This window comes from Protobothrops mucrosquamatus, unplaced genomic scaffold (genome assembly GCF_001527695.2).
Source record: "Protobothrops mucrosquamatus isolate PMUCROS unplaced genomic scaffold, P.Mucros_1.0 scaffold2046, whole genome shotgun sequence".
NCBI classification, from domain to species: Eukaryota; Metazoa; Chordata; class Lepidosauria; order Squamata; family Viperidae; genus Protobothrops; species Protobothrops mucrosquamatus.
This window is the reverse complement of record NW_015388153.1, coordinates 65,066-92,048: the sequence shown is the minus strand read 5'-3', so window position 1 is coordinate 92,048 and position 26,983 is coordinate 65,066. Positions and strand designations below refer to the sequence as shown.

Below are 26,983 nucleotides of genomic sequence, written 5' to 3'. Positions count from 1 at the left end.
TGCTTTACAGGCCGCAAAATATCACCTGTCATAAATGGTTGCACCACCACCCACATGGTCATATGACCACATGCTGGGTGCTTGGCAACCAGTCACCTTTATAACTGATCATGGTCACATGAACTGGAAGCCAGCAAAAATCACCCATTCAGATGAATGGATTCACACTTACAACTGCCACAATCACTTAACCACCATGGCATTTACTTAATGTCAATCACAAAAAAGCTTGTAAAATCACTTCCAGTCATATGGATGCCTTGTTTTCTGACCATAATGGTTTATGACCATATTCCCAGTCTCAATTGTGATTGTAAGTAGAGGACTACTTGTAATGCTTTTCAACATGTGTCCAGCCACATATGTATATATGTTTGAGAGGCAGTTTGTTGTAGTGGTTGACGCTAGAAACCAGGAGACTGAGAGTTTTAGTCCCACCTTAGGTACAAAGCCAGCTGGATGGCCTTAGCCCAGTCACTCTCTTTCAGCCCTAAGAAGATAGCAATGGACAACCACTTTCAAAATCTTGCCAAGAAAACTGCAGGGACTAGTCCAGGCAGTCGTTAAGAGTCAACAATGACTCAAAGGCCCAAAAAAGTATTTGTAAGCTGATATCTTAAGTAAAGAAAATATGTGCAAGACTAATTGTATATGCCTCTCACAGATCCTCCGGCTTGACACACATATTCTGAGGACCTTTTCCCTCCACCATACTTGAGTGGAAAATATTATATTGGCATGAAATCTATTATTGTTGCAAATTCTTATTCCAATATTGCCTATCTATAGGAAGCCTCAAAAGTCATTTTGGGTAATGATCTAAAATATCTTCTCCAAATTTTAATTATGCACTCCATCCCCAAAACTGTAAGGATCCTTATATGTTAGAACAGAGGTCCCCAACCTATGGGCTGTGGCCCACTACTGGGCCATGGTCTCTTGGCCACCAGGCCGCATGGGTGGCTGGTCAGTGCATGTGTGCACGCTCAACCCGCCTTTGTGGCGGTGCTAGCTAAGTCACGAGCTGTGAGGGTCTCGCTGGCGCTAGCCGAGCCATGAGCCACGAGTCTCTTGTTGGTACTAGCCGAGCCGCAAACCACACGCCAGCACTAGCTGAGTTGTGAGCCATGCACTCGCGCTAACCGAGCCGCGAGCTACATGCTGGCACTAGCAGCCCCATTTGCAGAGCACGCGTGGGCCCTGTTCGTGCCCACGCACATGCAGCCACATTTGCCTATGTATGAATGTGCACATAAAGGTGCCTGTCCCTCTGTTTCCCACCGGGCCACCAATCCACAAAGGTTGGCGACTCCTGTGTTAGAACATCTATAGGGTTGGTAATTTGTTCTTTTGGAGATTCTCTTAATGGGAGAACCAATATACCTATTTATATAAATAAGGAAAATCGTAGCAATCTTTTAGAAAAGCTATGATTAAAAGAAATAAATGGAATGTAATGTGATTGATACATGTTTAAAATATTAAGTTTGAAATATATGACTATAATAACTTTAATTATGTAGATTATTTGAAATGATTTATTATTTAAATTAACCACATTTAACCAGGTAGGTTATGCAAACCCAGGTATGTAGCATTAGGAGATTGGCCTGGAGGCAAGCGACAAATGTTTGCTTGTTACAATTTTGCAATACAAACCCCATTTTTTATATAGGACTGCCAGTCCTCAGCTTACAACCATTCATTTAGCATTCATTCAAAGTTACAATGGCATTGAAAAAAGTGACTTAGAACTGGGGTTCTTGCACTTATGACTGTCGCAATAACCCCATGATCATGTAATCAGAATTTGTGTACTTAGAAACGGGACGTGTATTTATGACAGTTGCAGCACCTCAAGGTCATGTGACCGCCATTTATGACCCTCCCAGTTTCTGACAAGCAAAGTCAATGGGGGAAGCTGGATTTGCTTAACGACCACAGTGATTTCAGTTACTGCCATGCTTAGCAGTGGAAATATGATCCCAATTGTAGTCATAGGTTGAGGATTATCTCCACAATGTTGGGATGCAAGTATAAAAGGTGGGAAATTGCAATTGATGTAATAGTCCACTTTTCCTCATTTTTGCTTCATTTTCCTTAGCAATGGACTCCAGTGCTGGGTGGGTTATGTGCTATGCAAAATCCCAACAACTGGATCAAGTAAATCAAGTTTAAGAATATTGCGAAAATAGCATGAGCCATCCAGTATTTTTAAACATGATTTTTTTTGAACAAGCCATTGCAAACCGAATTGCACATAACATTAAAGCCAAAACGCTTGTTATGCTGAAAGCAACTCAGCCACTTTAATTGAATTATATTTGAATCCAGGTCTTCCCCAAGATGGGAATTGTCATTTTTTCAAAATTACTTTATGTATATGTACAAAAAAACCACATCTTTGATGTTGAAGGACAAGTCTTCATCTTGGTTCAGTCCAAGCCGGGAATAAACAACATGGCAACTGCTTTAGAAAGAAGGTTGCAATTTACTGAAGAGGAGAGCCAGACAGAAAGATGGCTCTGGAAAAAGAGAAAGAGAGAGAGAGCACATGCAGGAAGTGGGATTTTATACCCTCTGGGGCTCTTGAGGTTGTTTCCTGTTCCTATTTGAGGCTTTGTATTTCCTGTGTCATATACTTTTGACCTGAGTCTGAGTGTGCCCCTTTGGCATCTGTGGGTTAATCCTATTATGTCCTGTCTTAGAGTTTGAGTGAAGTATGTAGATTTTAGGTGTCTTTGTCTTCCTAAAACTCTAGCTGGGGACCTCCAACCTTCCTGAATGGATTATTTACATCTGCATTTCTACAGAGCTGGTTTCTGCTTGGGGGAGGGAGACTTGGGGCTATTAAGAAAAAACTGGGCATGCTTTTCTGCCTCTTTAAGATCCTTGGAGGAAATATAATATTCTGCCCTTTTAATATTTCCTTCTTTGGGGAGGGGGGGTGACTTCCCACATTGATTTAAAATGGGACTCCTGTGTCCAGTGCTTTTTTTCTTAAAAAAAAAAAGTGCCAGAACTCACACACATCATACAACCCTCCTTGCTTACCCTACAAGGTTCCATCCCAAAAAGGTGCCTGAACTCCGTTCTGGGCGTTCTATGAGAAAAAAAGCCCTGCCTGTGCCCATTTATTTTACAATAAATGTCATAAAAATTATTGAACTTAGATCAGAATAAACATATAGAGAATGGGATAATTTCTAAATGCAGGAAGTGTTGTCTATGCACAGTATATTCAGCCGAGATTCCGGAGATTGAGAAATCTTTTTGTTTCTAAATATTTAAGGCTTCTTTCTTAGTATTGCAAACAAACAAGCAAATCTGGGGATGAGCCGGGCAACCCCTAGACGAGCTTCGGAGACGAGGAACCTTTCAGCCGACAGAGGGAGTCGCAGAAAGAGGCACCCTCGTGCTCCGGGCTCAGAGGAGGAGGAGGAGGAGGAGAAGGAAGTAGAATTGTTGAGCTGATACAAGGGCGAGGCTGGGAACCGGGAGACGCCGCAGCCATGGAGGAGTTTAATCCCCGTAACGACGAGGTAGTGCAGTTCTTCTTTCCCGCGCTGGTCAGCCGGAACCTCCGAAATCCCGCTTCTCTCGGGGTAGATCTTGCTCGATCGTGGACTGAAAGGCCACTGAGGAGCACAAGGCAGGCTTTCCCAAGTCCCGCCAGGCGGGCTGCGAGGCAGGCTCGCGTCACCTCCCTTCGGAGAAAGATGAGAGATCTCCCGGCATAACAAGACCGGTCGAGCTTTTCAGGCCCGCTCGTTCTTGAAGCTTTGGGCAGCCCCATGTATCTCCCTAAAGCCGCTTGACGGATGGAATGTATACTTTAAAAATATATATATAAGGGCAGTCGATGCAGCTAAGTCGGAGCAGTGAGACTTTATATTTAAGAGCAAGCGACAGCCGTAAAGGACATACAGTGTGTGCGTGTGCGCGCGCATGTGGTGACTTTTCTTTCGGGGATGGAGAGGATGCATCAGCATTTTAATTTGTCTATGGAGGGAATTACTTCTTTGAATTCTCAGTTGTCCACTAAACCATTTTTCCAGGTAGAGAGTTAAGAAAAAGTCTCACTTGCTCTGCTTTGCCTTGCTTCGTTATATGTGTATGTGGCATCATTCAGAAATGCTGCCACGTGTATTTCTTCCTTTGCCCTGTATATACACAGATTTGGATTTAGGTATTATGCTAAGCTGTAATTTGCTTCATAATGGTTTATTGAGAAGACTACAATTGACTGCCTTCATATAATGTACTAAGACATAAGCCTTTGTTTACAAAGCGAATTGATTATATTTTAGCATTTCATATGACCCAGTTCAGTGGGAAACAAAGCAAGCTTGATTCTGCTGTTCATTTCTATTTTAAAACGCTGGATTTTAAAATTTCTTTTAAATAAATTTCTTAGATTTGAAACACTACCATGACTTTCTCATCAATCCCTTGCAGTGCTACAAATGCAACATTAATGAATTCTTGTGGTTCTTATTAGTGAATTAGTGGCTCACAAACAGATCTTTGATGTTAAGGAGTTGTACTGAATATGGATGCTACATGTTGCTTTCTGGAGCATCTTTTTCTCTCTAGATCTAAAGCGCTGCACATGTATTATTCTCTAGGATAATATACAAGTTTTAGTTTCTGATTTTTCAAGATAGACATAGTGAAATTAAAAACCCAGTTAAACAATATATTTGAAACTGCGTTTTAGTAGTATTATACATATTTGTTAGATATAATAACTTGGTTATAGTATGTGATATTATGCTTGGTTATATATGTATTAACTTCATAAATTAATATTACCAGTATGAATGAATATTATGACTATTTTGCATTTGAAAGAGTTGTATGTTTTTTTAAGTGTCCTTTATATTTTTGTATTCTGAATTACTTGATATACTGTACTGTTTATTTAGTTTAAATTTGTATACATTGCTGTGCACTCAAATTGGATGAATTTTGGTAAAATGTTAATAAAATATCTTTGTATATTTTGATATTATAATTACAGATGATCTTTAACACTGAAGAAGCCCACAATATTATTAAAGATGTGAGTTATACATTTATGTTTTGATAATAAAATACACTTTTGGTATGTTTTCTTTCAATCTCTATTAAAAATAGAAATGATAGATATCTCTTACAGACTTGGGCTATAGCCCTATATGCATTCCATTTGGTGTATCATCAAATTTTTGGAAATAAATATAGATAGATATGGTGATAGCCATACTTTGCATTCAGATTTAATAGATGTTTCAGGTTTTAAACATTTTAATATCAAGACAATGGACTGAATTTTAAATGTCTATGAGTGGAACCTGAACATCAGAGGATACACACTAGCAGAAAGTTATTTCTGCCAATTCTATTTCCTGCACCTTGCTATACTCTCAGACTAAGATATAATTGGATGTGGGTGATATCCTACCTGGGAGTATCAAGAATGGGAGTGCTTGAATGTGAGGAGAAAGGTGAATTGGTGACAATTGGTGTTTAACCATTTAATTTGCAGAATTGTGTGGTAGATTGGAGATCTTTCTTTGATTGGAAGGCGTCCTTTCAGTCAGGAGAAGGCTGTTTAGGATCTGAACCAATTATGATCAGCATTATACAGCAACAAGTGTTCTGTTGAATTCTTTATTGGTAGTAATATGCATACTTAATTGTTTTGTAAAGATGGCAAACCGTGTTTCTGGTATTGCAATGTAGCCTTTTCTTGTGTTTAACTAGAAAACTGAATCTGTATCATATGATGTTTACAAGTGTGCCAGAGCAGCCCAGCATTGTGAAAACAAGATGCTGCTTTTATTTGTTGCATTAATATGTAAATTCAACACAATGATATATTTTAGACGTGTTGAGATAACTCAGATTATTGACTGATTGCTTTTGTAATTAATATCTCATAATTTCTAGTCTAGACTTTAGAAATTTGAGTTATTTTCCATTCATTATATGAAATATTTACATTTATATTTCTATAAAAGTCTTTTACTTGTTCTTTTAGTGTTTCTTTTTTATATATGTTTGTTTCATCATAGAGAATAAAATACAGTGTTTTCTTTTTTTTTCAGTGCATAGAAGGTGTTCTGGGCAAGGCAGATTATAACCATGACAATGTGAATAAATGGACTGCAGCTGTAGTAGAACAGTCTCTAACAAATCTAGTAAAACTGGGAAAAACATATAAGTATATTGGTAAGACTCATTGTGAATATACAATACAGTACTCTGGGTGAAAAGTAAAAACCATATACTAATAGCTTCTCCTAAAGCAGTTTTCTTCTACCTGAATCTCTCCAGGTATATTGAAACTTCAACTCTATAATCAAGAAGACATATTTAAAGTGATGTGGGATTAGGATTTAACTCTCATTTACCATCAAGCAGAAACAAATATAAAAGGAGCAGGACAAACACAAAGAAAGAGCTTTGCTAATCTTTTTGGGCCAATATTACGAAATTAAGGGATTACAGGGTTGTAAAAAAGGAGAGTTTTTTTAAATTATGTTACAGAGTAGAATATTATAAAGAAGAAGCATGTCCAGATATCCCCAGTGAATATCTGTAATAGAGCTATAGAAAACCCAATTTTTGTGTAGCTGTCTCAAATCTGGTATTATCTTGTATTATCTAGTTTTGTTGGACTAAACAAGTATTCATAGCCAATGGTGTCATATTTTTAGATATGCTTAGATGCTGTGCCTTTTAAGTGCAATAGTGATTATTTTGCAGAAAATTAAAAGTACCAGAAAGAATTCTTTGCTGAAGGGAAAGTTAGCCAGTTTCATCCTCAAAAATATATACATTGGGTTAATTAAAATCTCTAGAATTGATAGTGGAAAGATTTTTTTTAAGGAGAAGAAGAAATGAATCTCAATTTTTCTGAAAAAAGAAAAACTTGTTGCATAATTGGAATAATTAGTTGTTGGGAAAAAGTGGAAGATTTTCATGTATGCTTTGCTACTGTAATGATGGAAGCTTTTCTTCTAGTTGGGTTTTATCTCCAACTCCAATGAAATCTTCATTAGGAAAGTCTGCAAGTTTGAATAATTCATCAGTTTTTTGTTTTATTAATTAATGCTGAATTTTTGCTCCATCCATTAGTGACCTGTGCTGTGATGCAGAAGTGTGGGGCTGGTCTGCATACTGCAAGCTCATGTTTTTGGGATACCACAACTGATGGTAACTATCAAGCTGCAGCAAATAAAAAGCATCACTTAAATTATGTAATGTAGAAGTATCACTTAAATTTTTAATGAAAGTATATAATGAAAAGTGCACAAAACTGCAGACCAGAGGCATCCTGTATCAGCTGAAATACAATTTGACAACTCCCATAGTGTACAGATATTGCTAGTGATTGAAATTAGGGTTGTTTGGCTAAAACCTGAAACAGTGTAATTGGAAGTGATGCCTGCGATCTGCAGTTTTATGCAATTTTCATTGTTACAAAGATTGGGTTCACAATTGTATTAGAGTTTTACCAGGTTTTATTGAACGAATCAGAGTTGGCTGACTTTACACAATTTGTTGAGCCCAAACTAATAAATTGTACATTAGCTTTACTGTGATTTAGTGCATGGTTTATATATAACAAAAGTTCGATTGACAAAATGTGGTAAACCTTAGCATCTTTTGGTTTTTCTGAATCTCAGCTTTCTTTTAGCCTATCCTAAAGTTCACTGGGTTACTGTAAGCATGCATTCTTCCTTTCATCCCAACTTACCCTAACAAGGTTTTTGTGAGGTAAAATGGGAAAGGCATTAATTAGATTACTTTGACCTGTAAGAGACCTGTAGAATCTCAATCTAATGAACAAACGAATAAATAAAGTGCATCACAACTTACTTTGTATTGGAACCAAGGTCATGATATCTAAAAATACGAAGTAAGGCTGAAAGAATTCAGAGATACTTTCTAGAAAACAGCACAGTCCAATATGGACCATGAGTAGATGTCTGCTGTTCCCTGTGGGTGAATATAGGCTATACAATATCTAATCATTATTTTTCTTTAAATCCATTATAGGGACTTGCACAGTCAGATGGGAAAACAGAACAATGAACTGTGTGGTTAGTGTCTTTGCTGTGGCCATAAACTTGTAGCAAAAAATTAAAGATTGTAAACTGGATAAAATAAGTTATCCCAAAGCCTTTTAAATTAGAAATTATGAAATACTCAGAATGTACTGTAAGAATTATTAAATAGATATTATTAAGTCTGAGAAAAAAGGAAATGTGCTTTTAAAAATGTTTCTGCAAAAATGTTTATATTCTAAAGCCTTTTTTCTGTCAGCTGGGAGATGGCTATATATGCTGATTTTAAAAGGCAAACATTTGAGTATGCTATAATTGTATGTTTTGTGTTTCTGTCCTACAAAAAAGAATAATACAATTATTCAAAAACAAAAACATGCTGGATTATCACCAATACTTCACATGTAGGAAATTAGGAGAAATACTTGGAGAATAAATTATTTATAATATATAAGAAGTTGACATATATGTTGCTTGAGTGACAGATCTTAGTGTTTTGGAACAAGATTTTTAACCTGCTTCAGAATTCTTTGAAACTTCTTTATTTCTCAAAATAATGACTGATAAGCTTCAGCTTGACTACAGAAATCTAATTTTGTGTATTCCGAGACAAATCTCTGAAACTGGCACAGAGAGAACTGAACTGGGTCTCTTGAGAACTGAACGAGTGTCATAGAAAGCACACCATTGAAGGATTCAATGGTTGTGGTTTAAACTTATATGGAGAAAAGTTTCCACAAAACAGTAAGTTTCAAAACCTACTATTTAGGTTTTGAAAACCTATTTTAAAAAGTTATGTAGTCAGAAGATATATGCGGTAAATGAACAGAACAATGGTAAACAAATTTTAAGATTTTTTTTTGTTACTTATAGAGTGAAGAATATTCTCAAAACCAAAATATATATATTCTTCTTTACAGGGCATGAATATTTTATAAGTGAATGTAGTTTTCATGCTGGAATTCACCATGATGAAATTCTTAGGACTTATTTATAAAATTGAGAGAATCTTGTATAGTGTTGATATTGATAAATAGTGTACAGCAGCGGGGTGGGGGAGGATGGTTTCTTGCCTGTGTGCCACTTTCACAAATGCAGCTTTGTACATGTATGGGCCACGGAGCAGGGTTTGGGGACCCCTGGTGTATAGTAATGCTGCATCAATAAAAATCATGAAAAAATAGCATTATGATCTTTCAGGCAGATACTCAGGCACAATTATGCAGCTATTATGTTACCTGTTTGCTATATATTTTCAATGCTGATGTTTCTAAGTAAGGGCCATCTTTTCTCCTTTATGTCCTTAAATAGCATTGTGCCTTAATAATTTAAACATATAAAATAATATTTCATATATTGGACTTAAAAGTACACATTCAAGTGTGGAAGCAGGCTTTATATTTTAAAATGCACTTAAATATAAGTATGAGGTTACAGAACAATTAACAATAGTTGTTCTCTGTTCATGTTTAATTGACAGTTAATCTCTTGAACTCAGTAGAGTTCCAAATAACTTTGCTACTTATGTCTGCTTAATAGTTCTGGCATTATTAAAGTAAAGCTTATTTGACAGTAAATTAATTGAAAACCATGAGACTAACTGTTAAGAAAATATGCACAAAATCAGTAGTATTTATGATGCGTCCTAGGTCTAATAAACAGAAAAACATTAAGGCAGTAATTCCATTAAAGGAAAACTTTAAAAAAATTAAGCATTTCTGCAGATATATTTGTGTTTCAGGGAACTAGTATTTCAGCTTTTCATGCACTTACTGTGCTGTTTAGAAGGCATATGAATCTTGAAACCAAACTTTTTTATTTTGGCCTTTTAAAAATATCAGATTTAATGAATATTGTTATAAGATTTTTAGAAATGTTTTTTGACTAGTGCAGTGAACTTGGTTTTATATTAACATTATTTAAAGCATCAGAATCTTAATATTTATAATGAATTTGTTGCAATTTAATACTATTAGCAGTATAGCCCAAATGTTTGTTATATAATCAAAGGTGAACCTTATTTCTGAAATTAGTACATATCTGCAACACAAAAGCCAAAACTATTTCATTGTATATCGTATCACAGTTCTAGATTCATTCTTTTGCTTTTATTCTTGTGATAAGATGTTTTAATCTCTTTCCTGAAGTAGCGAAAGACAATCTGGAAGTTAATATGTTTTATGAAAGCTGCAAATATAATAGACTCCTGTTTGCATCCTGGATGAAATAAAGACTGATTGCTTTCCAGAGGCAGTTATCAGCAAATAAAAGCTCAGCTGTTTTTATTATGTGGTGTATGCAAATGATGGACTTGAAAAAAACCACTATGTTTGGCAAAGTTGAAGGGAAAAGAAAATGAAGGCAGTGGGCAGAATGAAGGTGGGTGGAGGAAGACTACAAGAGGAAGACCTTTGAAGACTACAGCAGTCCTAGATGATAAGCTTCTCTTCATCTGTTGGACTATCTACTTAAATCAGATAATTACACTTTTAGAAATCTTTCACACACACACACACACACACAAACATGACCACCTTTTTTCATAAATGAGAATATTTTGATTGGTTTTCATGTATTTATAATGTATCTAAAAATCAATTTTGCTGTAAACTTACTTTATACAGAGATTCGGAAATTAAAAACTGGCAAGGTTGCACTATAATTATATTGATATTTGTCTTAAAACAGCTACATTTTGTTTTTACTTAAATAAATTATATCTGCCTTAGTTGTCACTTAGGCTTTTTTAATTAAATTAATGACATAATTCTTGATTGGGATGTGACTTTTTCAGATTATTTTAGGCTTTTCTTGATATTTTGGATTCAATCATTTCATAATATTAAGAATTATTCTTTACGTAACATAACTGTTCTAACTTTCTGGGTTTTTTTCCTGCAAATGGCCTTATTGAAGAGGGTGAGGGTTTTACTACAATTCCATAATTGAGTCATTTCACTTCAGATAGGCTTGCATAAGGGAAAACCATCATGTATTCTCTACTCATAAACACAATCTTGCAGGGTAAGTTGGCAAATGGCTCAAAGGATTGTAATTGTTGGAAACATTTTCAGTTTGGCAAACACATGTTCTTCCTTCCTTTCCTTAATATAGACTTTGAGGTGATGAGTCTGGAGCAGACAACTTGGTCTCATCCTTTGGACCTCTGTTGCCCCTTGGCTATTACTGTGAGAAGTGGAAGAGCAGAGGAGCACCTTTCCATTTCCTGTTCTGAAGGTGCTGGCAGTGACAGCTGTCCAGTCAACCTCCAGAATATGATCTCAGTGAAGGCATGGCTATAAAAGATGGGGAGGGGGAGTAAGGAAAAAGAATATAGCTGCTTCTTCCCTCCTTGCTTCTCAGGACTGTCAGGTTTAGGCTGAGTTCATCCACCTGGCACTATTTTCATTCTTTTTTATTCAAAGGAGTCACCAACCATGTGATTCTTACCAATCTTGAAACAAAACAGCATGAATCATTCTGTGATTCAGCTAACCAACAGGAGATGCAACCCTTACTGAGAGTACCCCATTTTCTGAGCTATAGCAGGTCCTGGAATAACAAAAATCACCTCTGCACAATTTGGCAGCAAATTTAAGGGGGTGGGGAATTACAGGGAGTCTTCAACTTACCACCACAAATGAGCCCAAAATTTCTGTTGCTAAAAAAGACATTTGTTAAATGAATTTTGCTCCATTTTACAACCTTTCTTGCCACGTATGTTAAGTGAATCACTTCAGTTGTTAATTTAGCAACAGAGTTGTTAAGTGAATCTGGCTTTCCCATTGACTTCGCTTGTCAGAAGGTCACGAAAGGTGATCACATGACCCCGGGACACTGCAATTGTCATAACTATGAGTCAGTTGCTAAGCAGCTGAATTTTGATTACGTGACCATGGGAATACCGCAATAGTCATAAGAGTAGAAAACAGTCATAAGTCACTTTTTTCAGTGACGTAACTTCAAACGGTCACCAAAAAACTGTTGTAAGTCAAGGACATTCTCCATGTTGCCTTCATACTGTACATTTGCAGGTGTGGGTGTGTGTTTTAGAGGCATCCCATACAATTCCTTTGAGTTGTGATGGTAGCAGTAACCCATAGTTTTGCAGCTTAGTGCTTTCTCCAATAGCTGCAGTTATCACTGATTCATAGTTCAATGTGGCACAATTCCCCAGTATGGATATTCTGAGATGGAAGAAAAAACTAATGGTGGAAATGAAGTAGTAATTCAGTTCACCCTAGGTACCGGGTTCTTCTCCTTCTTCTTCTTCTTCTTCTCCTTCTCCTTCTCCTTCTCCTTCTCCTTCTCCTTCTCCTTCTCCTTCTCCTTCTCCTTCTCCTTCTTCTTCTTCTTCTTCTTCTTGTTGTTGTTGTTGTTGTTGTTGTTATCCTCCAAAAGAGGCACCAGGTCTTTTTTTTAAGTTTTTTATTAATTTTCCAATATTACATTTACATATTTGAAAAGTAGCGTGGCGGTTGAGCACAGTAGTTCCGTTACATTTGAATATCATCAATACAAATCTCCAAGTGTTACAACAGCTAATTCCCCCTCTTTCCCCCATAATATCTACTGTCTCATGTTCGGACCAACACAGTTCTTATTCTATCAATCAAACAGAAAATACCTTTCTAGTATTCATCAATTATCTTCAGTCTATACATACCCTAATTATTTGATATTCCATCTTTTAGATAATAACCTAGTAAGTTTTTCTTAACCAGGTCTTATTTTGGGGGGATATCTTATACCTGGGTTGTATAAACAGGCATAGAATCAAAATTATGTGAAGTATTAGTACTGCTTTATAAAGCCTTAGGTCATAGCTGGAATACTACATCCAATTTTGGTGACCACATTACAAAAAAAGTTGAGACTTTGGAAAAAGTACAAAGAAAAACAACTAAGTTTCTCTCTCTCTCTCTCTCTCTCTCTCTCTCTCTCTCTCTCTCTCTCTCTCTCTCTCTCTCTCTCTCTCTCAGTTTTTAGGAATGTCTCTTCCCACTTTCTTGGAAGCAGAAAGTCACTGATTTAATCTAATACAATGTAATAATAATAGAAATAAGTGCATGGTTTATTTGTTCGCTTATTTATTTAGAACATTTTCAATAAATGTAATGCACTTGAATCATCCTGAACTCCCCCCCCCCATCCCATCACACTCCTGGTCCATGGAAAAATTGTCTTCCATGAAACTGGTCTGTGGTGCCAAAAAGGTTGGGGACCTCTGGTCTATGCTATAGATGGCATGTCCTGAATGCTAGTGGCATCTACCAATACCAATTTGGTTCCATGGAAAGGACATCCCAAATCCACAGTGCCCCACACTAAAGTCAGCCCTCTCCTACATCTTCACAGCTTTGGGCTCTTGAAGGCACCCTCTCCCCCCACCCAATTAAATCCCCAAAGGGCTTAAAAATCATTATTAGAACTTCTAAATTTGACTGTTCCCATCTATGCAGCCAGGGCATTTTGTTTTTTAGAAATGTGTTGTCAGGTCTCATTGCTGCAGCCTATGTGACTTTCAATACTTTGAAGGCAAATTTCACACAGGGCAGACTCCTGTAACACCAAATTCATCTACTAGGAAGAAATATATTTTGGACATAGTGAAACCCCAAAGTTATTTGTACCATTAGCTTTTTGAATCAGCTGATTCAAAATACAATATGTTTGCCAGCATTTTTGAATTATGAATCCTAGGTTGGATTTTTTACACACAGCACAGAGGAACACAGTCTCTGAATGAGCATACCAAAGTGTGTAGTTAAAGTACTTAGTAAAACTGCAAGTTTCATGAACCTTTTGCATTTTCACTATTTGTGCTGCTTAATGTAAACAAATCAATAGTACAGTGTCAATTTCTTAAATATTTAATGGTTTTTGTATTTTTTTCTTCCTGTCTTTTCTTTGTTTAGCTGTGATCTGCCCATTTTAGTGATATATGATTATGGTAAGACTGTGAGTATTTGAAGAAAATGCATATAAGAGAATAATACATAACTGAAATAAGAAACGTTAAAATCTTTCTGTTTGCCACTTTGTCATATTTTAAGATCTAAATTATGTACATTTTGTAATTGTTTCAGACGCTATTTTACAATTTGATTATCAAGGAAACAATAAAAATTATTAAAATGCAACCCAGTGTACATGCAAACTCTGTATGCATGCAAACATATTAAAATTATGCATTCCTGCAAAATTTTAAGTGAACAACAAGGGAAACCAGGAGATAAATGCTTTTTCAGATCAGGAACCATGGAAGGCTGCAGTGAGCTGAAGTATTAGAAAAAACAGAAAAGAAAACATTCACCAGCTAGCAATAGTGAAATTCATATCTTTGTTACAACTGTTAGGAAAGATTAATTATACAAACTTTCCTTCCATATTCTAGCAAATGAATCAAGCAAGCTATTTACTCTTTTCCTTTAAACATATTTTTTCTTTCATGAAGTTCAGCAACCTGGTTATGTAAAAGAAAAAAAGAAAATGAAACATTTGTTTTACTTTTAGCCAGTGTGACTTTTAAAATAATAAAATGCAAATACTATTAAATCACCACAGTTCCGTTTTTTGGAGACAAGCAAATCTGTGTTGCAAGCATTCAGACTATAGTCAATGTATTTTTATTGGCAGGTCAGTACGATTCAGTTTTTCTGACACTAGCTAGTTTTTTTTTTAGTTTTAGGGTTTTTTTATACTGTCTGTAAAACTAGGCAGACCTAGTTTTACATCATTAATGGTAATATATTGCTATGTCTTCTTGTGTTGGTTCTGTTTAGTTTTTTTTTTAATTTGAATGTTTAATTTATGTGTTGGCCTTCAGCTGTAATAATAAATTGAAATTGATTCAGACTACCACTTAGGGCAGAAAGAGCAGATTTGGTAATTGCAGCAATCTGGTAGCCACATATTTTTAAAAGTATCCGGCACCTCCATCTCACAACTTTCAATCATTGGTAAAACAGACTGAAAAAGGCTGTCAGTTAATGTGAAATGTTTGCTATACTTTTGTTTTCTTTCTCTAGGCCTTGGAAATCATAACTCTTTAATAACTCTTTCTACTGAGAATACTCTTTTTGTGATTGTCACTACAGTATTGGCAATTGGGGTGGGACAGTGAGGTAAAGAGAGGATTACCAGATATCTGAAGGGCAAAGGAAAACATGGTCAGGGAAAGGAGGCCAAATTGTGTATGGGGGGGGCAAGAACATATTAGCTATTTAATTTTTTTTGGCATCTGCAACAAAAGTTACAACAAAAACTTACAAAAAATATACATCAGTGATGGCGAACCTTTTAGAGACCGAGTGCCCAAAAACTGGCTCCGCCCCCACTCCACCCCCTGCTCCGCCCCCACCCTGCCTGCCCACAGGGCCACTCATAGTCTCCAGGGCCCACCGCAGATTGCCCAGCAGCGCCATGACAGCCACGGCCTCTGCCTGCGCCCCGCAGCATCAACTGTGCGCAATGGAGCGTGAGGGCAGAGTCTTGTCTACGCTGCCTGGCTGCCATGTCCTTGGCTGCACTGCTCCGCGTGGGCCACGCTCGGGGGTGACTCTCCTCCAGGAGGGCTGCTGGTGAGGGGGTCACGGGGGAGGCAAGGCTGGGGCAACGGCACGTGTGCTGACAGAGAAGGCTCCGAGTGCCGCCCATAGGTTCACCACCACTGATATACAGTATATGAAATTATTTTTTCCAGTATCAGTAAGACTGTGTCATCCTTACCAAGTAGACCAGACAGGAAATATGGTCATATAATTGTAAAGCTGCATTAGGACAATCTTGCAAGTCCAAAAGTACAATTCTTTGGCCATCACCTTTATAGCATGGTAACTTAAGGAGAATCTCTAAGCCTCTTGCTCCGCCCACTATGCAGCTGTGGGTTAGTCTCCCTCTTATGCGACTGTTACCTAGGCCAGAGGTCCCCAACCCTTTTGGCACCAGGGACCAGTTTCATGGAAGACAATTTTTCCATGGACGGGGGGGGGGGGAGATTTCAGGATGATTCAAGTACCTTACATTTATTCTAAATTTTCTAAATAAACAAACCAATAAATAATGCACTTTATTTCTATTGTATTAGATTAGACCAGTGACTTTCTGCTTCTAAGAAAGTGGGAAGGAAAAGAGACAATCCTAAACTCAGCCTTCCAGCAAAACAAACCAAAGACCCAGCACGCTGAAGAAGTGCTGAGAAAACCATGAGGGGGGGGAACCAAGCCAACTCAGCACTGCGCAAGCACCCAGCAGTCTTAGAAAAGGTGCAAATGAGAGAGGGATTCCCTTGGAGACGCAGTGCTTAAGGTGAAAGGTAGCTTCTCCCTGCCCCTATTTGCACCCTGAGAAAGACACCCTCACATACACATACCTTCGGGGGTCCCCCTTCAACGAGGTTTGGGGGAGCCCCTGGTTGGAAGCTGGGCTGGCGCACGTTTGTCTTGCAAACTTGAAGAGTTGCACAAAGGGAATATGAGCCTAGCTGGGGTGCCAGGATGGGAGAGGAGGAAAGTGAGGAAGAAGAGGAGGAGAAAGAAGAAGCAGCAGGAGAAAGAGGGAGCAGGACCAGGAAGAGAAGTAGGAGGCAGAAGGAGAGACAGGAGGAGGAGGGAGAGGAGGATGGATGTGGAGCTCAGATGTTGCGTCCATTGGAGGACCTTGCACTGAGCAAGACGGCTTCTTCCCTGCCACTCTCCTGCCCCTGCCCAGACTCCTGCAGATTTGCCGCATTCCTGAAGGTGGAAGACACGCTTCCAGCGCACCTCCAGCTGTGCAGCCCGGTTCTTAAATGCATGCAGCCCAGTACTGGTCTGCAAACCAGGGGTTGGGGACCCTTGCCCTAGGCAGCATCTCTTCACCTAGACTCTCAAGATCATTCCTGCATACTATTACAGACTGGTTTTTCAATTGTAATATTCTTCCAACAAATCTTTATTTTCAAGAACACATTCTAGCAATAATATTGAATCAACAATGATGCACTTTTCAAATTTCACCATACAAATGTATTACATGTCATGTGATCTACAGACCACAATGATTTGAAGGTGCTGGATTGAAGCCGATTGAATCAGGAAATAAATAATATAAATCTAGGCTGTCAAGTCTATTGATAGATGAGAGAAAGAAGGGAGCAGACAATTTACAAAGTCACAACACATGAAAGTTTGAATAATTACTGTTGTGAAAACAGTAAAAAATAAATAAAAAAGATACTCAAATTATATTTGATTTTAAGACTATATCTCCATTCACTGGGCATCTGGTAACCCTAGGTAAAAAGCAACACATTTATAAAAGTTAGGGGAAAACCAAATTTTGGGTGTGTTTAAAATCTCTACAATAGGCATTGTACAATAATCTTTAATTTTTGCAAAATTACCCTCATGTACACAGTTGAATTAAAATTATTTTTTATTTAACATTAAACATAATAAATCAGAAATCTGGGAAGCAGAAGGAAGTTAGTTGGGTGTGACTATTTTAGTAAATTGAAAATAACAAATTTTACTGAAGCAGAACTCTCAATTTAAGTAGAAAGTTTAAAAAGGAAAACTTCATCTGCCATCGTTATCACATTCTCAAAGAATCTAAGATAATATTCCCATAATGCATTAGTCCCATGTTAACATATTTGGAAAAAATAGCATTTATTTTAAGAAAATACACTGAAAAGTACTAATAAACTGTTTTAATAATTTGAAAAGAAGAGCTTTATGTATATGCTTTATGCTGCACTTATTTACATACTTTGTAGAACTCTATATCGATAACCTTTGAATCCAGAATATATTGCTACTGAATTCTAAATAGACATGCATAAATGGGCATTGGAAGGAACACACTATACCAACATTTTATTATATTGTATGATGTTCCAGAATTGTTAACATTATAAAAAATTTAAATACTGAACACATTTCAGTCAAGTTTAGTACATTCAAAATTCATTGACTAGTATTTTATTCAGCTTTACATCAAAAATTATAAAATATGAAAAAGGATTAAGAAGAACAGAAAGAATACATAAAATATAAGTAAATGAGTGCATAAAATACAAATAAGCGGAGCTAAAGCAGAATATGAATTCAGTTAATGGATGCTAAGGAAAATAACATTTAAGAGGTTAATAAGTACTGTATTAATACCTTTAGTAGTGAAATACTGCTAAGAAATATATTTACTAAATGCTAAACTAGTGGCTTATTAGTATATTAAAAATACATTTCAGCAAACCAATAGATCCCAGTAGATTTTATAACGAACTGCTAGGATTTCATAAAATTAATAACAAAACAGGAAATAAATTTGTTCAATCAGTGATCAGGGTAAATATGCAATTAAGCACTATCCAATCAATGATAATGGTTAAAAAAAACCTCAGATCCTTCAATTGGTTTTTCTATATCCAGGAGTGTTAGTTATTTGTCTGCCAATCTTATTGCTGCTATGCAAAATTTGGCAACATTAGCAATATTACATAATTTAACAAGAAGAAGGCAATAAGAACATTTTCATTTTGTCCAGTTAATTATATCAGAAACAATCATCATTTACCAATTGCCCAGGTAATCAGAGAAGTGTAGTGGCAAATATTAGATGGTCTTAATAAAATATTTCCAACAAGGACAAGTTCTTTTAAACATGAGGGCTAAGAAGTGTGCAGAGTAAAATAATAAACCTAGCTCTAAAATGCTCTTTAATGGGCAGCAGAAACTAGTACAACTAGATATCTTCTTGATTTCCATCTGGGATATATTATACAAACTCTAATGTGGACTGGAATATGGCTAATCTCATTTGGATATTCAGCATTTTAAACCCTTTCTCTAATAATTCTCCTAATTTGAGAATATTCCAAGAAGAACAGTTTGCATGTAAGCCATAGTGAGTCAGTTTCTGCACCATTATTTTTAGCAGGAAAATTGAAATTGGTCTACCAGAACTAATAGAATTAGTCCTGCTGGGAAGAAATGACGTTTAAGCCAAAGGTGAGCATTAGCAATCCTGTCCTCATTCATTTTCAGGTGTGCTATTTCTATTCTAGGAGTCACACCAGATGCATCTTTAAGTGCTTGAAGCAGTGATTGCAAAATTTTGTTTATATAGCCTCAAGAGATTTATAATGAGTAAGACATTGTAATTGAGCACCTTAGAGCAGAGGTCCCCAACCTTTTGGGCACCAGGGAGCGGTTCCATGGAGGGAGGTTTTTCCGAGGACTGGAGGGTGTGTGGTTTTGTGTGCTGCCTGCATCCCCCGGATGGGGCTTTGCTTGTTTGTGCAGACCAGTTGCTGGCAAGCCGCGGCCTGGTACTGGTCCATGGACCGGGGATTGGGGACCCCTGACTTAGAGTATTTGGGCTACAGTTTTAGTGCTGCTTGTATACACTCTCTGTCCTTTGTTTACTAGTAGCAACCTATTGAGATAGGTGATACTGAGAGACAGTGATTGGTTAAAAATCAATGAGTTCTGTGGTTGAATAAGGAACTAACTCTTGATCAGATTTTGGCAGGCTGGGGGAGTCAAAAGAGTCCATAGTCTGCACATTGCCTAGCTTGCCATAAACCTTAATAGGTAATCCACAGTATATTTGGATTACACACAAACCTAAAACAATGCAAATCCCTTATGGTTTAACACAATATATGAACTCAATCTGTATTTGACAATGCTAATATATCCTAAACCTTTTAAGAAGTCTTGCCATGGGATTAAAAAAGGATCAGTTTAAAATTGCATATTCGTCCTCTAAAGTACATAATATCAAACACACCTGAAACTTTTAGAAATATTATTTTTTCATTAATTGCAATTAATTCACCATGGCTGAATTAAATTTTGTAAGTATGTCTTCAGAAATTTTCTTTGTTGAATATAAAGTGTATGCCTCTTGGATCAGCTTCTGAATTATTAATGCACATTTTATTTAGAGTTTCAGCCAAGGCTTCAGGTCCACATAGGAAAACACCAACCCTGGAACTGAAGGTATAAAGAGAAAAACAGGAATTTAGGTTCCAAATTTAATATAATATAATATAAGTAGGAATATTTAATAGGAAACTGAACTGTGTTACAAGCATTATAATATGCACAGCCTTATGTTTATCAAAATTCTCATAAGGTAAATTCACCCTTTAACACTGGTAGCAACATTCTTAGGTTGTGTCAGGTGCAAGGAACCAGAATGACACTGAAGCTGATCAGAACAGTAACTTTATTGCTACTTGCCTATTTACAAGAATCTCGTTAGACTCAGTACCGAACAAGTAGATGAGCACTTCAAGGTTTGAGGGGGGGGGGAATCTGCTTTATATCGCTTCTTCCACTTCAGTGATTTCAGGCTAGCCAGTCTTTTAACTCCTCCCCCCACTTCTATAGGAGAAGCACTGGCAGAGCCGGGGAGGAGTAAAAGGAGGGATCAGCCTAAAATCGTTATGTAACCACAAACTAAGTCCAATCCCTCCTCAGTTACCATTATCTTTATCTAACTATAACCAGGTGCTGACCTTAGTTGAAAAGATTCCTGTGCATAAGCTTTTAGCAATAAATCAATTAAATTGAACCTTAATGTATGGATTTGATCTTTCACACCTCACAACTTCAACTGCAGATCCCACCATAGGTTTTGCACAAAGTCCAAAATGGCAAAAATTAACAGGAACCAGCACTTACTAACCAATGAAACAAAAGTAATGATATATTGATATCATAAAATTTAATAATTGCACAAGAAACCTACTTTGGATGTTGGCCTGCAATTGTTTTGAACTCATTTTCCCAATTTGGTCTTCCATACTGAGTTTTCTGCTTCAAGCCTGTAATCACATCTTTCTCTTCCTCATGATGCATTGTAAAATGAGTCGCCTAGAAAATTAAAAGCAAGAAATAGCCTTATTAGAAGATTGTTAGGTAACTTTTTGTAACAAACTAAAAGATTGTTATGTAACATTTTGTCTTCCAGTTGCAATTCCTAGCCAGCGCAGCCCACAGAAGTTGAAATACAATACAACTTCCAATTGAAGAAAATAAATTGGGAAGTATAAGCAGAGCTACTGTGTTTGATATAAAAGAAAGAGAGAGAGAGATGGGTTCCGATTGATAACCTCCAAATAACCCAATAGTATCCAACAAAGCAGAGAAAAACTAACACCAAACCAACAAATATGTACTGTATACGTTGGAGGAAAAACTAAGGAAGAGGCCTCTCAATATTTCCTAAGATGGCTTGCCCCTAAGGTGAGTGTAGTATACTGCTTCTTGAGGCTAAGAATGCATGATGTCATTTTTGATCTAATTATTGCAAACAACCCAATGTTCCTTGCTTTGCATAAAAGAAGAGTATTGTCTTACTTCTGGTTGCGCAAGCAGCATTTATGGGTCTTTTGGAGTATTTCATGTAATTGTTGGCAAATGACTCCCCACCACTTGACTACTGTGCATTGTGGTAGGAATGCCCACTCCCTTTTGACCATTTTGTCCTGGCCAGTTCTGAAGGTACTGTCCCCTGATGGGTTTTGAACCTCTGTGCTTTTTTCTTTTTCTTTGATGCAGTAAAAGTCTGGGTTTTTTTAAAAGAAAAAAAAATAGTGACCAACGAAGCCAAGACACTTTTTGTTTCTTCTGGCAGGCTCACAAGTGGAGGGTTCAGATGGTGGACTTTCCTCTTTTTAACTGAGTGAAATTGATAAAAGTTCCATTAGAGCTCAAATGACAAGAAGATTGGTAAAACTCCGATCGACCAGTGGATGCACTGGGTAGGAAAGTGTGGAATATGAAGGAATGTCAATCAAGGAAGGCTCTCCCAAAAGATCTACATACATGAAATGAAACTAACTGGTGCTTATTTTCCGAGATGGATGAGAGGGATAAAAGACCAGGGCAGTCCACTAATCAAAGAAAATATTGCTAGACAGAATACCTGGCTGCCTTTGTTGTCAAATCTGAAAAGCAATTTCTTAAGCTGGTTTTATTTCTATCCAGCACAGAAGACAAGCACCTTAAAACTCCCGGTGCAGAAGATCCCTTACCATGCAATGCATATTTACTGAACTGTAGTCATCTTCATGCAGATAATTTTCATTCTATCATATTCTACCCCACAGTCATTTTAAAAATAACCCAAACATATAAATTTATTTTATTTTATTTATTTATTATATTTCTAAACCACCCAGCTCCCTCAAAGAGGGGTTCTAGACTGTATAAATCACAACCACAGCTTACACTGCTTTCCTTTAAAAGAAAAACTATTCATCTTTCTTTTTCAAATGACAAGTTTTTCTCCTAATAATCTTGTAGCTAGAATGCATGTAGTAAGCAAAATTTGAAGGGTTTCTTTTAAATTAGAGGGAAGAAATAGAAATTTTCCTATACTTTCAGAAAGAACTGAGTCATACTGTATGTCTTTCAAAAGGCTGCTAGCCTCAGAAACAAGGAGTTGAAACAAAAATTTGTCATGCAAAGATAACATTACACTAATCCCACTTAAAATATATCATTTTCATGGAGAAAATCTATCTCCATAGTCACTTAGAGTTGACAGACTTAATGGCATATAATCAACATACAATATATAACAGTGATGGCGAACCTTTTAGAGACCGAATGCCCAAAAACTAGCCCCGCCCCACTCCACCCCCTGCCCCACCCCCACCCTGCCCCCACCCCGCCTGCCCGCAGGGGCACTCATCGCCTCCAGGGCCCGCCGCAAATCGCCCAGCAGAGCCATGGCAGCCACGCCCTCTGCCCGCGCCCCGCAGCATCAACTGTGCACGATGGGGCATGAGGACAGAGTCTTGTCTACGCTGCCTGGCTGCCATGTCCTTGGCTGCACTACTCCACGTGGGCCACGCTCGGGGGTGACTCTTCTCCAGGAGGGCTGCTGGTGAGGAGGGGTTCATAGGGAGAGGCAAGGCTGGGGCAAAGGCATGTGTGCCCACAGAGAGGGCTCCAAGTGCCACATCTGGCACCCGTGTCATAGGTTCGCCACCACTGGTATATAATTTACTTATTTCTAATTCAGATGGTAGATGAAGGAATGAGTAGAAAGCCTCTCTCCTTGAATAAAAATCGTATGATATTTTCTACTGAAACATCTATAAGGGTAATGAAACATCTGCAAGAAAACAAGCAAGCTCAGAGAGCACCAAGGACCCCTCATTGCAACCCTGGGCTACAAATATTCTCCTTCATTGGTAACACATGTACCCACACAAACAAAACACTTGTTTTTACAGATATGAGAGCTATGCAAATGCTCAGAATGCATAATGCTTCCAAGCTGCTCTTTCTGTTGTATAGTTACAGATATGCACAGCTCTTTCCTCCTTCCCACCCCCCGGGGAAACTGTTCCTAGTTCTCCCTGCACAAGCATGACTCAACAGAATGACTGTTACTGTTATATGCATGAGAAGACAACCGGAGCAGCTTTTGAAGCAGCTTTTCAAGCAGCCATGCTTGCCTGGAAAAAGATGCTGCTAGCTGCTGCATCAACCTTTCAAAAAGCAGCTTCATACATACTTCCATGCATTCTGAAGAACCTTTTTTGAAAGATTTGCATTGCTGTAATAAATATGCTTGCCTGAATGCTTTGCATGAATGTTTGTTGATACCCACTTGCCTTTGATTCTCAGCAATAACACTTTAGTCTTAGAAAAGTGTGATCACAATTATCCACGAGAAAATGCCGATCTGTTGGTATATCTAGATCTGCCGCCATCTGTCCTTATTTACTTTTCAAATATTTGTGGTGGTGCCTCAGTGGTGGAATTCATAATGGGACAACTAGTGAAAATGGCCAATAAGAGCCTGTTGGATTCATGGGCAGTAGCAACTCTGGCAATAGCAACTCTGGATCTGGTCCCACCATCCAGATCCCATTGCATAGGGCAATGGTGGCAAACCTTTGGCATGTGTGCCAGAGGGGGCACTCAGAGCGCTCTCTGTGGGCACGTGCGCCATCTCCCCAGCCCCGCCTCCCCCCCGCAGCCCCCTCCCCCCAATCCCCTTGGAGGAGAATCACCCCCGAGTGCGGCCCGCATGGAGCAGCACAGCCAAGGACATGGCAGCTGGGCAAAGATTCCGCCCTCGCGCTCCATCGCGCGCAGATGATGCCATGGCACTACTGGGCTGCCTGGGTGATATGCTGCGGTGGGCCGTGGAGGCGGTGGGTGGCCCTGCAGGAGGGCGGGGGTGGGGGCAGAGTGGGTAGGGAGGAAGGGACAGGGGTAGTTTTTGGGCACTCAGTCTCTATAAGGTTTGCCATCACTGGCATAGGGGATATGCAGTGATTGACTGCCTTTCCTAAAAATTCAATTGCTCTGATTCAATAGTTACCTGAGATTCATCCCAGCCAGTAAGATAGATGTTGTAGCTGAGAAAATCTGTCTGATTCTTTTCTTGCGTTTGAGTCTCTACTGATTGCAAGAGATCAGCAAACCATTCAAAGGCATGGGTATCTCGGCAGAGCCAATAAAAATAGATCTGGAAGGAATAAAATTGAACATATTCACATTATTAGATCCTCTCTAGTTAGGTGAATTCGTTCACTTTTTTTTCTCTTAAACCCACAAAGTACTGTCACATGTGACAATCCCTTGGCTATAATAATATAGATATCAACCTAGCATAAAAGTGAAAGGAACAGAAATATTTAAAATATGACTTGATTTTTTTCATTCAGGTAATAGAAACATCAACATACAACTGGAAAAACCCAGCTGTCTTTCCCAGTTTCAACTGTCCTAATTATCATTCTTTCAAGAGATCAATAAGCTAATGTTTTAAAAGCCAGTCTAATGCATTTTCAAAAGAACACTAAACTCTTACTTATAGTGAGCTTGAATACTTGATAAGTGTCAGACATCACTCAGGCAGATGTTCAATCTCACTAAGCCAAAATAGGTAGTCTCTGTCATCTGGATCTTGCTGATTTTGTCACCTCTGGAAGCATTGCTGCTTTTCTGTGGCTTTTACCAATAAGGATTTTGTGTGACCATATTTTTTCACTGTTCTTATTATTACTATTTCTGACTCACTAGAAATGTCTGTGACTGGCCAATAAGACTCACATGCAGTTCCAATTTGCATGTTATCATTTGTGTAGTATCGTATTTAACTTAGTTCTCTTGGGAAAGTGCCATTTTCTCTGCTCCATTCCAACTTCGGAAGTTTTTTGTCGTTATGCCTGGAGCAATAGGAGCAGGCAAATGCCAATTGCTAACTGCATCAGCAACCAAATAGTCAGTGAAGAATGCCTAATTTTTTCATAGAAAATTGTGTTAGAAAAAGGGAGAAACACTTTTAAAATCAGGAAGAAAATGATTATGTTAAGCTGCTTTTGATATTAGCTGGGGTAAAATAAAAAAAATACGAGAACATAGCAGAAAAAAAACCAATTATTGGGACAAGTTTATGCTATAGTTAGAGACAAGTGAGGATAATTCCTAACTTACACAGTCTCTCTCCCTATATATATTTAAGCATTATATTATAATATAAATCTGTCTTCTTCAACTCAGCCATATTAATTGGAAATTGTAAAGTTCAAGACATCTGATAAAGATGTAGAAGGGTGGAGAATATTTGGATGTGAAGTACTAGTTTTGCACATAGACATACTCATGAATGAATCACAGCTGAGCGTATATGGCTCCCCATTTTTATATATGCTATCGAATGCTAGAAAACAAATGTTGAATGCTCAGGAACAGATCGGGGACAAACCTTTTTGAGTGTTAGGTCCATGGCATTATTGCAGTACTTGTACCACACAGATTTGAGGATTGATGCAAAAGGGGTAACCCCAATGCCAGCTCCAACAAGCATCACAGTTTCATAACTGAACACATCTTCACTAGCAGTACCAAAGGGACCATCTACAGCTATCCTAGAATGGGAAGATAAAATTTCAGATTTTATTGTTTTATTGAACGATTATAGTATGACTCATTATTGCTGAGTCATACTATAATATTTTACCACCAGGCTGAAGCCAACCTTATTCTATTTAGGGACTATTCCATATTTTGAAGAATTGTATTACTTTATTTTAAGTGTGATCAGAGTCCATAATAATAAAGCAAAGATAGTACCAATAATAGGCACCTTCGGTGCAATCCCAAAACTTCTGGACCACCACTTGAACACATTGGCACTGACAAAATCATCAGTCAGTTGCAAAAGGCAGCTTTATTTAGAACAGCTTATATCCTGCGGAGCCGTGGGTGGAGACCCCGGTTTGGAGCCGTGGGTGGAGACCCCGGTTTGGAGAGATCTCGGCACGACGGGGAATGCGGCCTGGCAGCCCGGTGGCCTAGCGGCCCCAGCGGCAGCCTAGCGGCAGCCTTGCAACAGCCTAGCAGCCCAGCAGCCCAGGGGGATGCGGCACAGCGGCACAGCGGCACAGACGGCACAGCGGCACAGCGGCCCGGGCGGTACAGCGGTACGGCGGCCCGGTTGAAGGACGAGGCCCAGCGGGAGACGCAGCTTGGCGTCTCCCGCGGAGGAACAGGGCTCGGCGGTGAGTGCCAGGCGAGCGTGAACGCCTGGGCCCATGCCTCATGGAGGCTGAGGGCCAGGGGAGGGCTGTTTCGGTTTGAGGCCCTCCAGCAGAAGAACTTGCAGCCGGCCTCTGTGGAGATGGTGTGGGCCCGGCGTGGATCTGGAGGTGGATCTGGAGGTTTGTGCGGGTGGGGCCCGGCGGACTTTGATTTTGCCATTCCCCCCCCCTTATGGGAGACAACAAGAACAATAAACTGTTGCTGCTTTCTCGTCATCCATCTACGACCCTGACTTTGACTATCAGGAGGTTTTTTCCCTCCCCCCCACTCTGCTGCTGGACTTCCCGTTGTGGACTGACTGTATTCCAGGAAGGAACTGCTGGCCCTGCGCGACTCCCCCATCGCGCAGGCATGGCCTAA

The 26,983-nt window shown here is 38.5% G+C and overlaps 2 protein-coding genes across 2 annotated transcripts in view; one reads left to right on the top strand and one right to left on the bottom strand.

Annotated features, from left to right (window-relative positions):
• Nucleotides 1–3,479: 3,479 nt before the first annotated feature.
• DYNLT3 (dynein light chain Tctex-type 3) lies at nucleotides 3,480–8,256 on the top strand. The gene is made up of 5 exons (XM_015823913.1): nucleotides 3,480–3,542; nucleotides 5,024–5,065; nucleotides 6,093–6,216; nucleotides 7,126–7,203; nucleotides 8,050–8,256. Exons 1-5 carry the CDS (start codon nucleotides 3,513–3,515, stop codon nucleotides 8,124–8,126), a joined length of 351 nt encoding a protein of 116 aa, XP_015679399.1. The 5' UTR covers nucleotides 3,480–3,512; the 3' UTR covers nucleotides 8,127–8,256.
• An 11,601-nt stretch (nucleotides 8,257–19,857) lies between these two features.
• Nucleotides 19,858–26,983, bottom strand: part of LOC107294658 (cytochrome b-245 heavy chain) — a 22,597-nt gene continuing 15,471 nt past the window's right edge. Inside the window, exons 10-13 of the mRNA XM_015823910.1 lie at nucleotides 25,788–25,950; nucleotides 24,399–24,545; nucleotides 20,802–20,926; nucleotides 19,858–20,041 (exon numbers count right to left, since the gene is read on the bottom strand). Of these exons, the coding sequence (XP_015679396.1) occupies nucleotides 19,915–20,041; nucleotides 20,802–20,926; nucleotides 24,399–24,545; nucleotides 25,788–25,950 (562 nt within the window). The 3' untranslated portion in view covers nucleotides 19,858–19,914. The remainder of the gene's footprint in view (nucleotides 20,042–20,801; nucleotides 20,927–24,398; nucleotides 24,546–25,787; nucleotides 25,951–26,983) is intronic.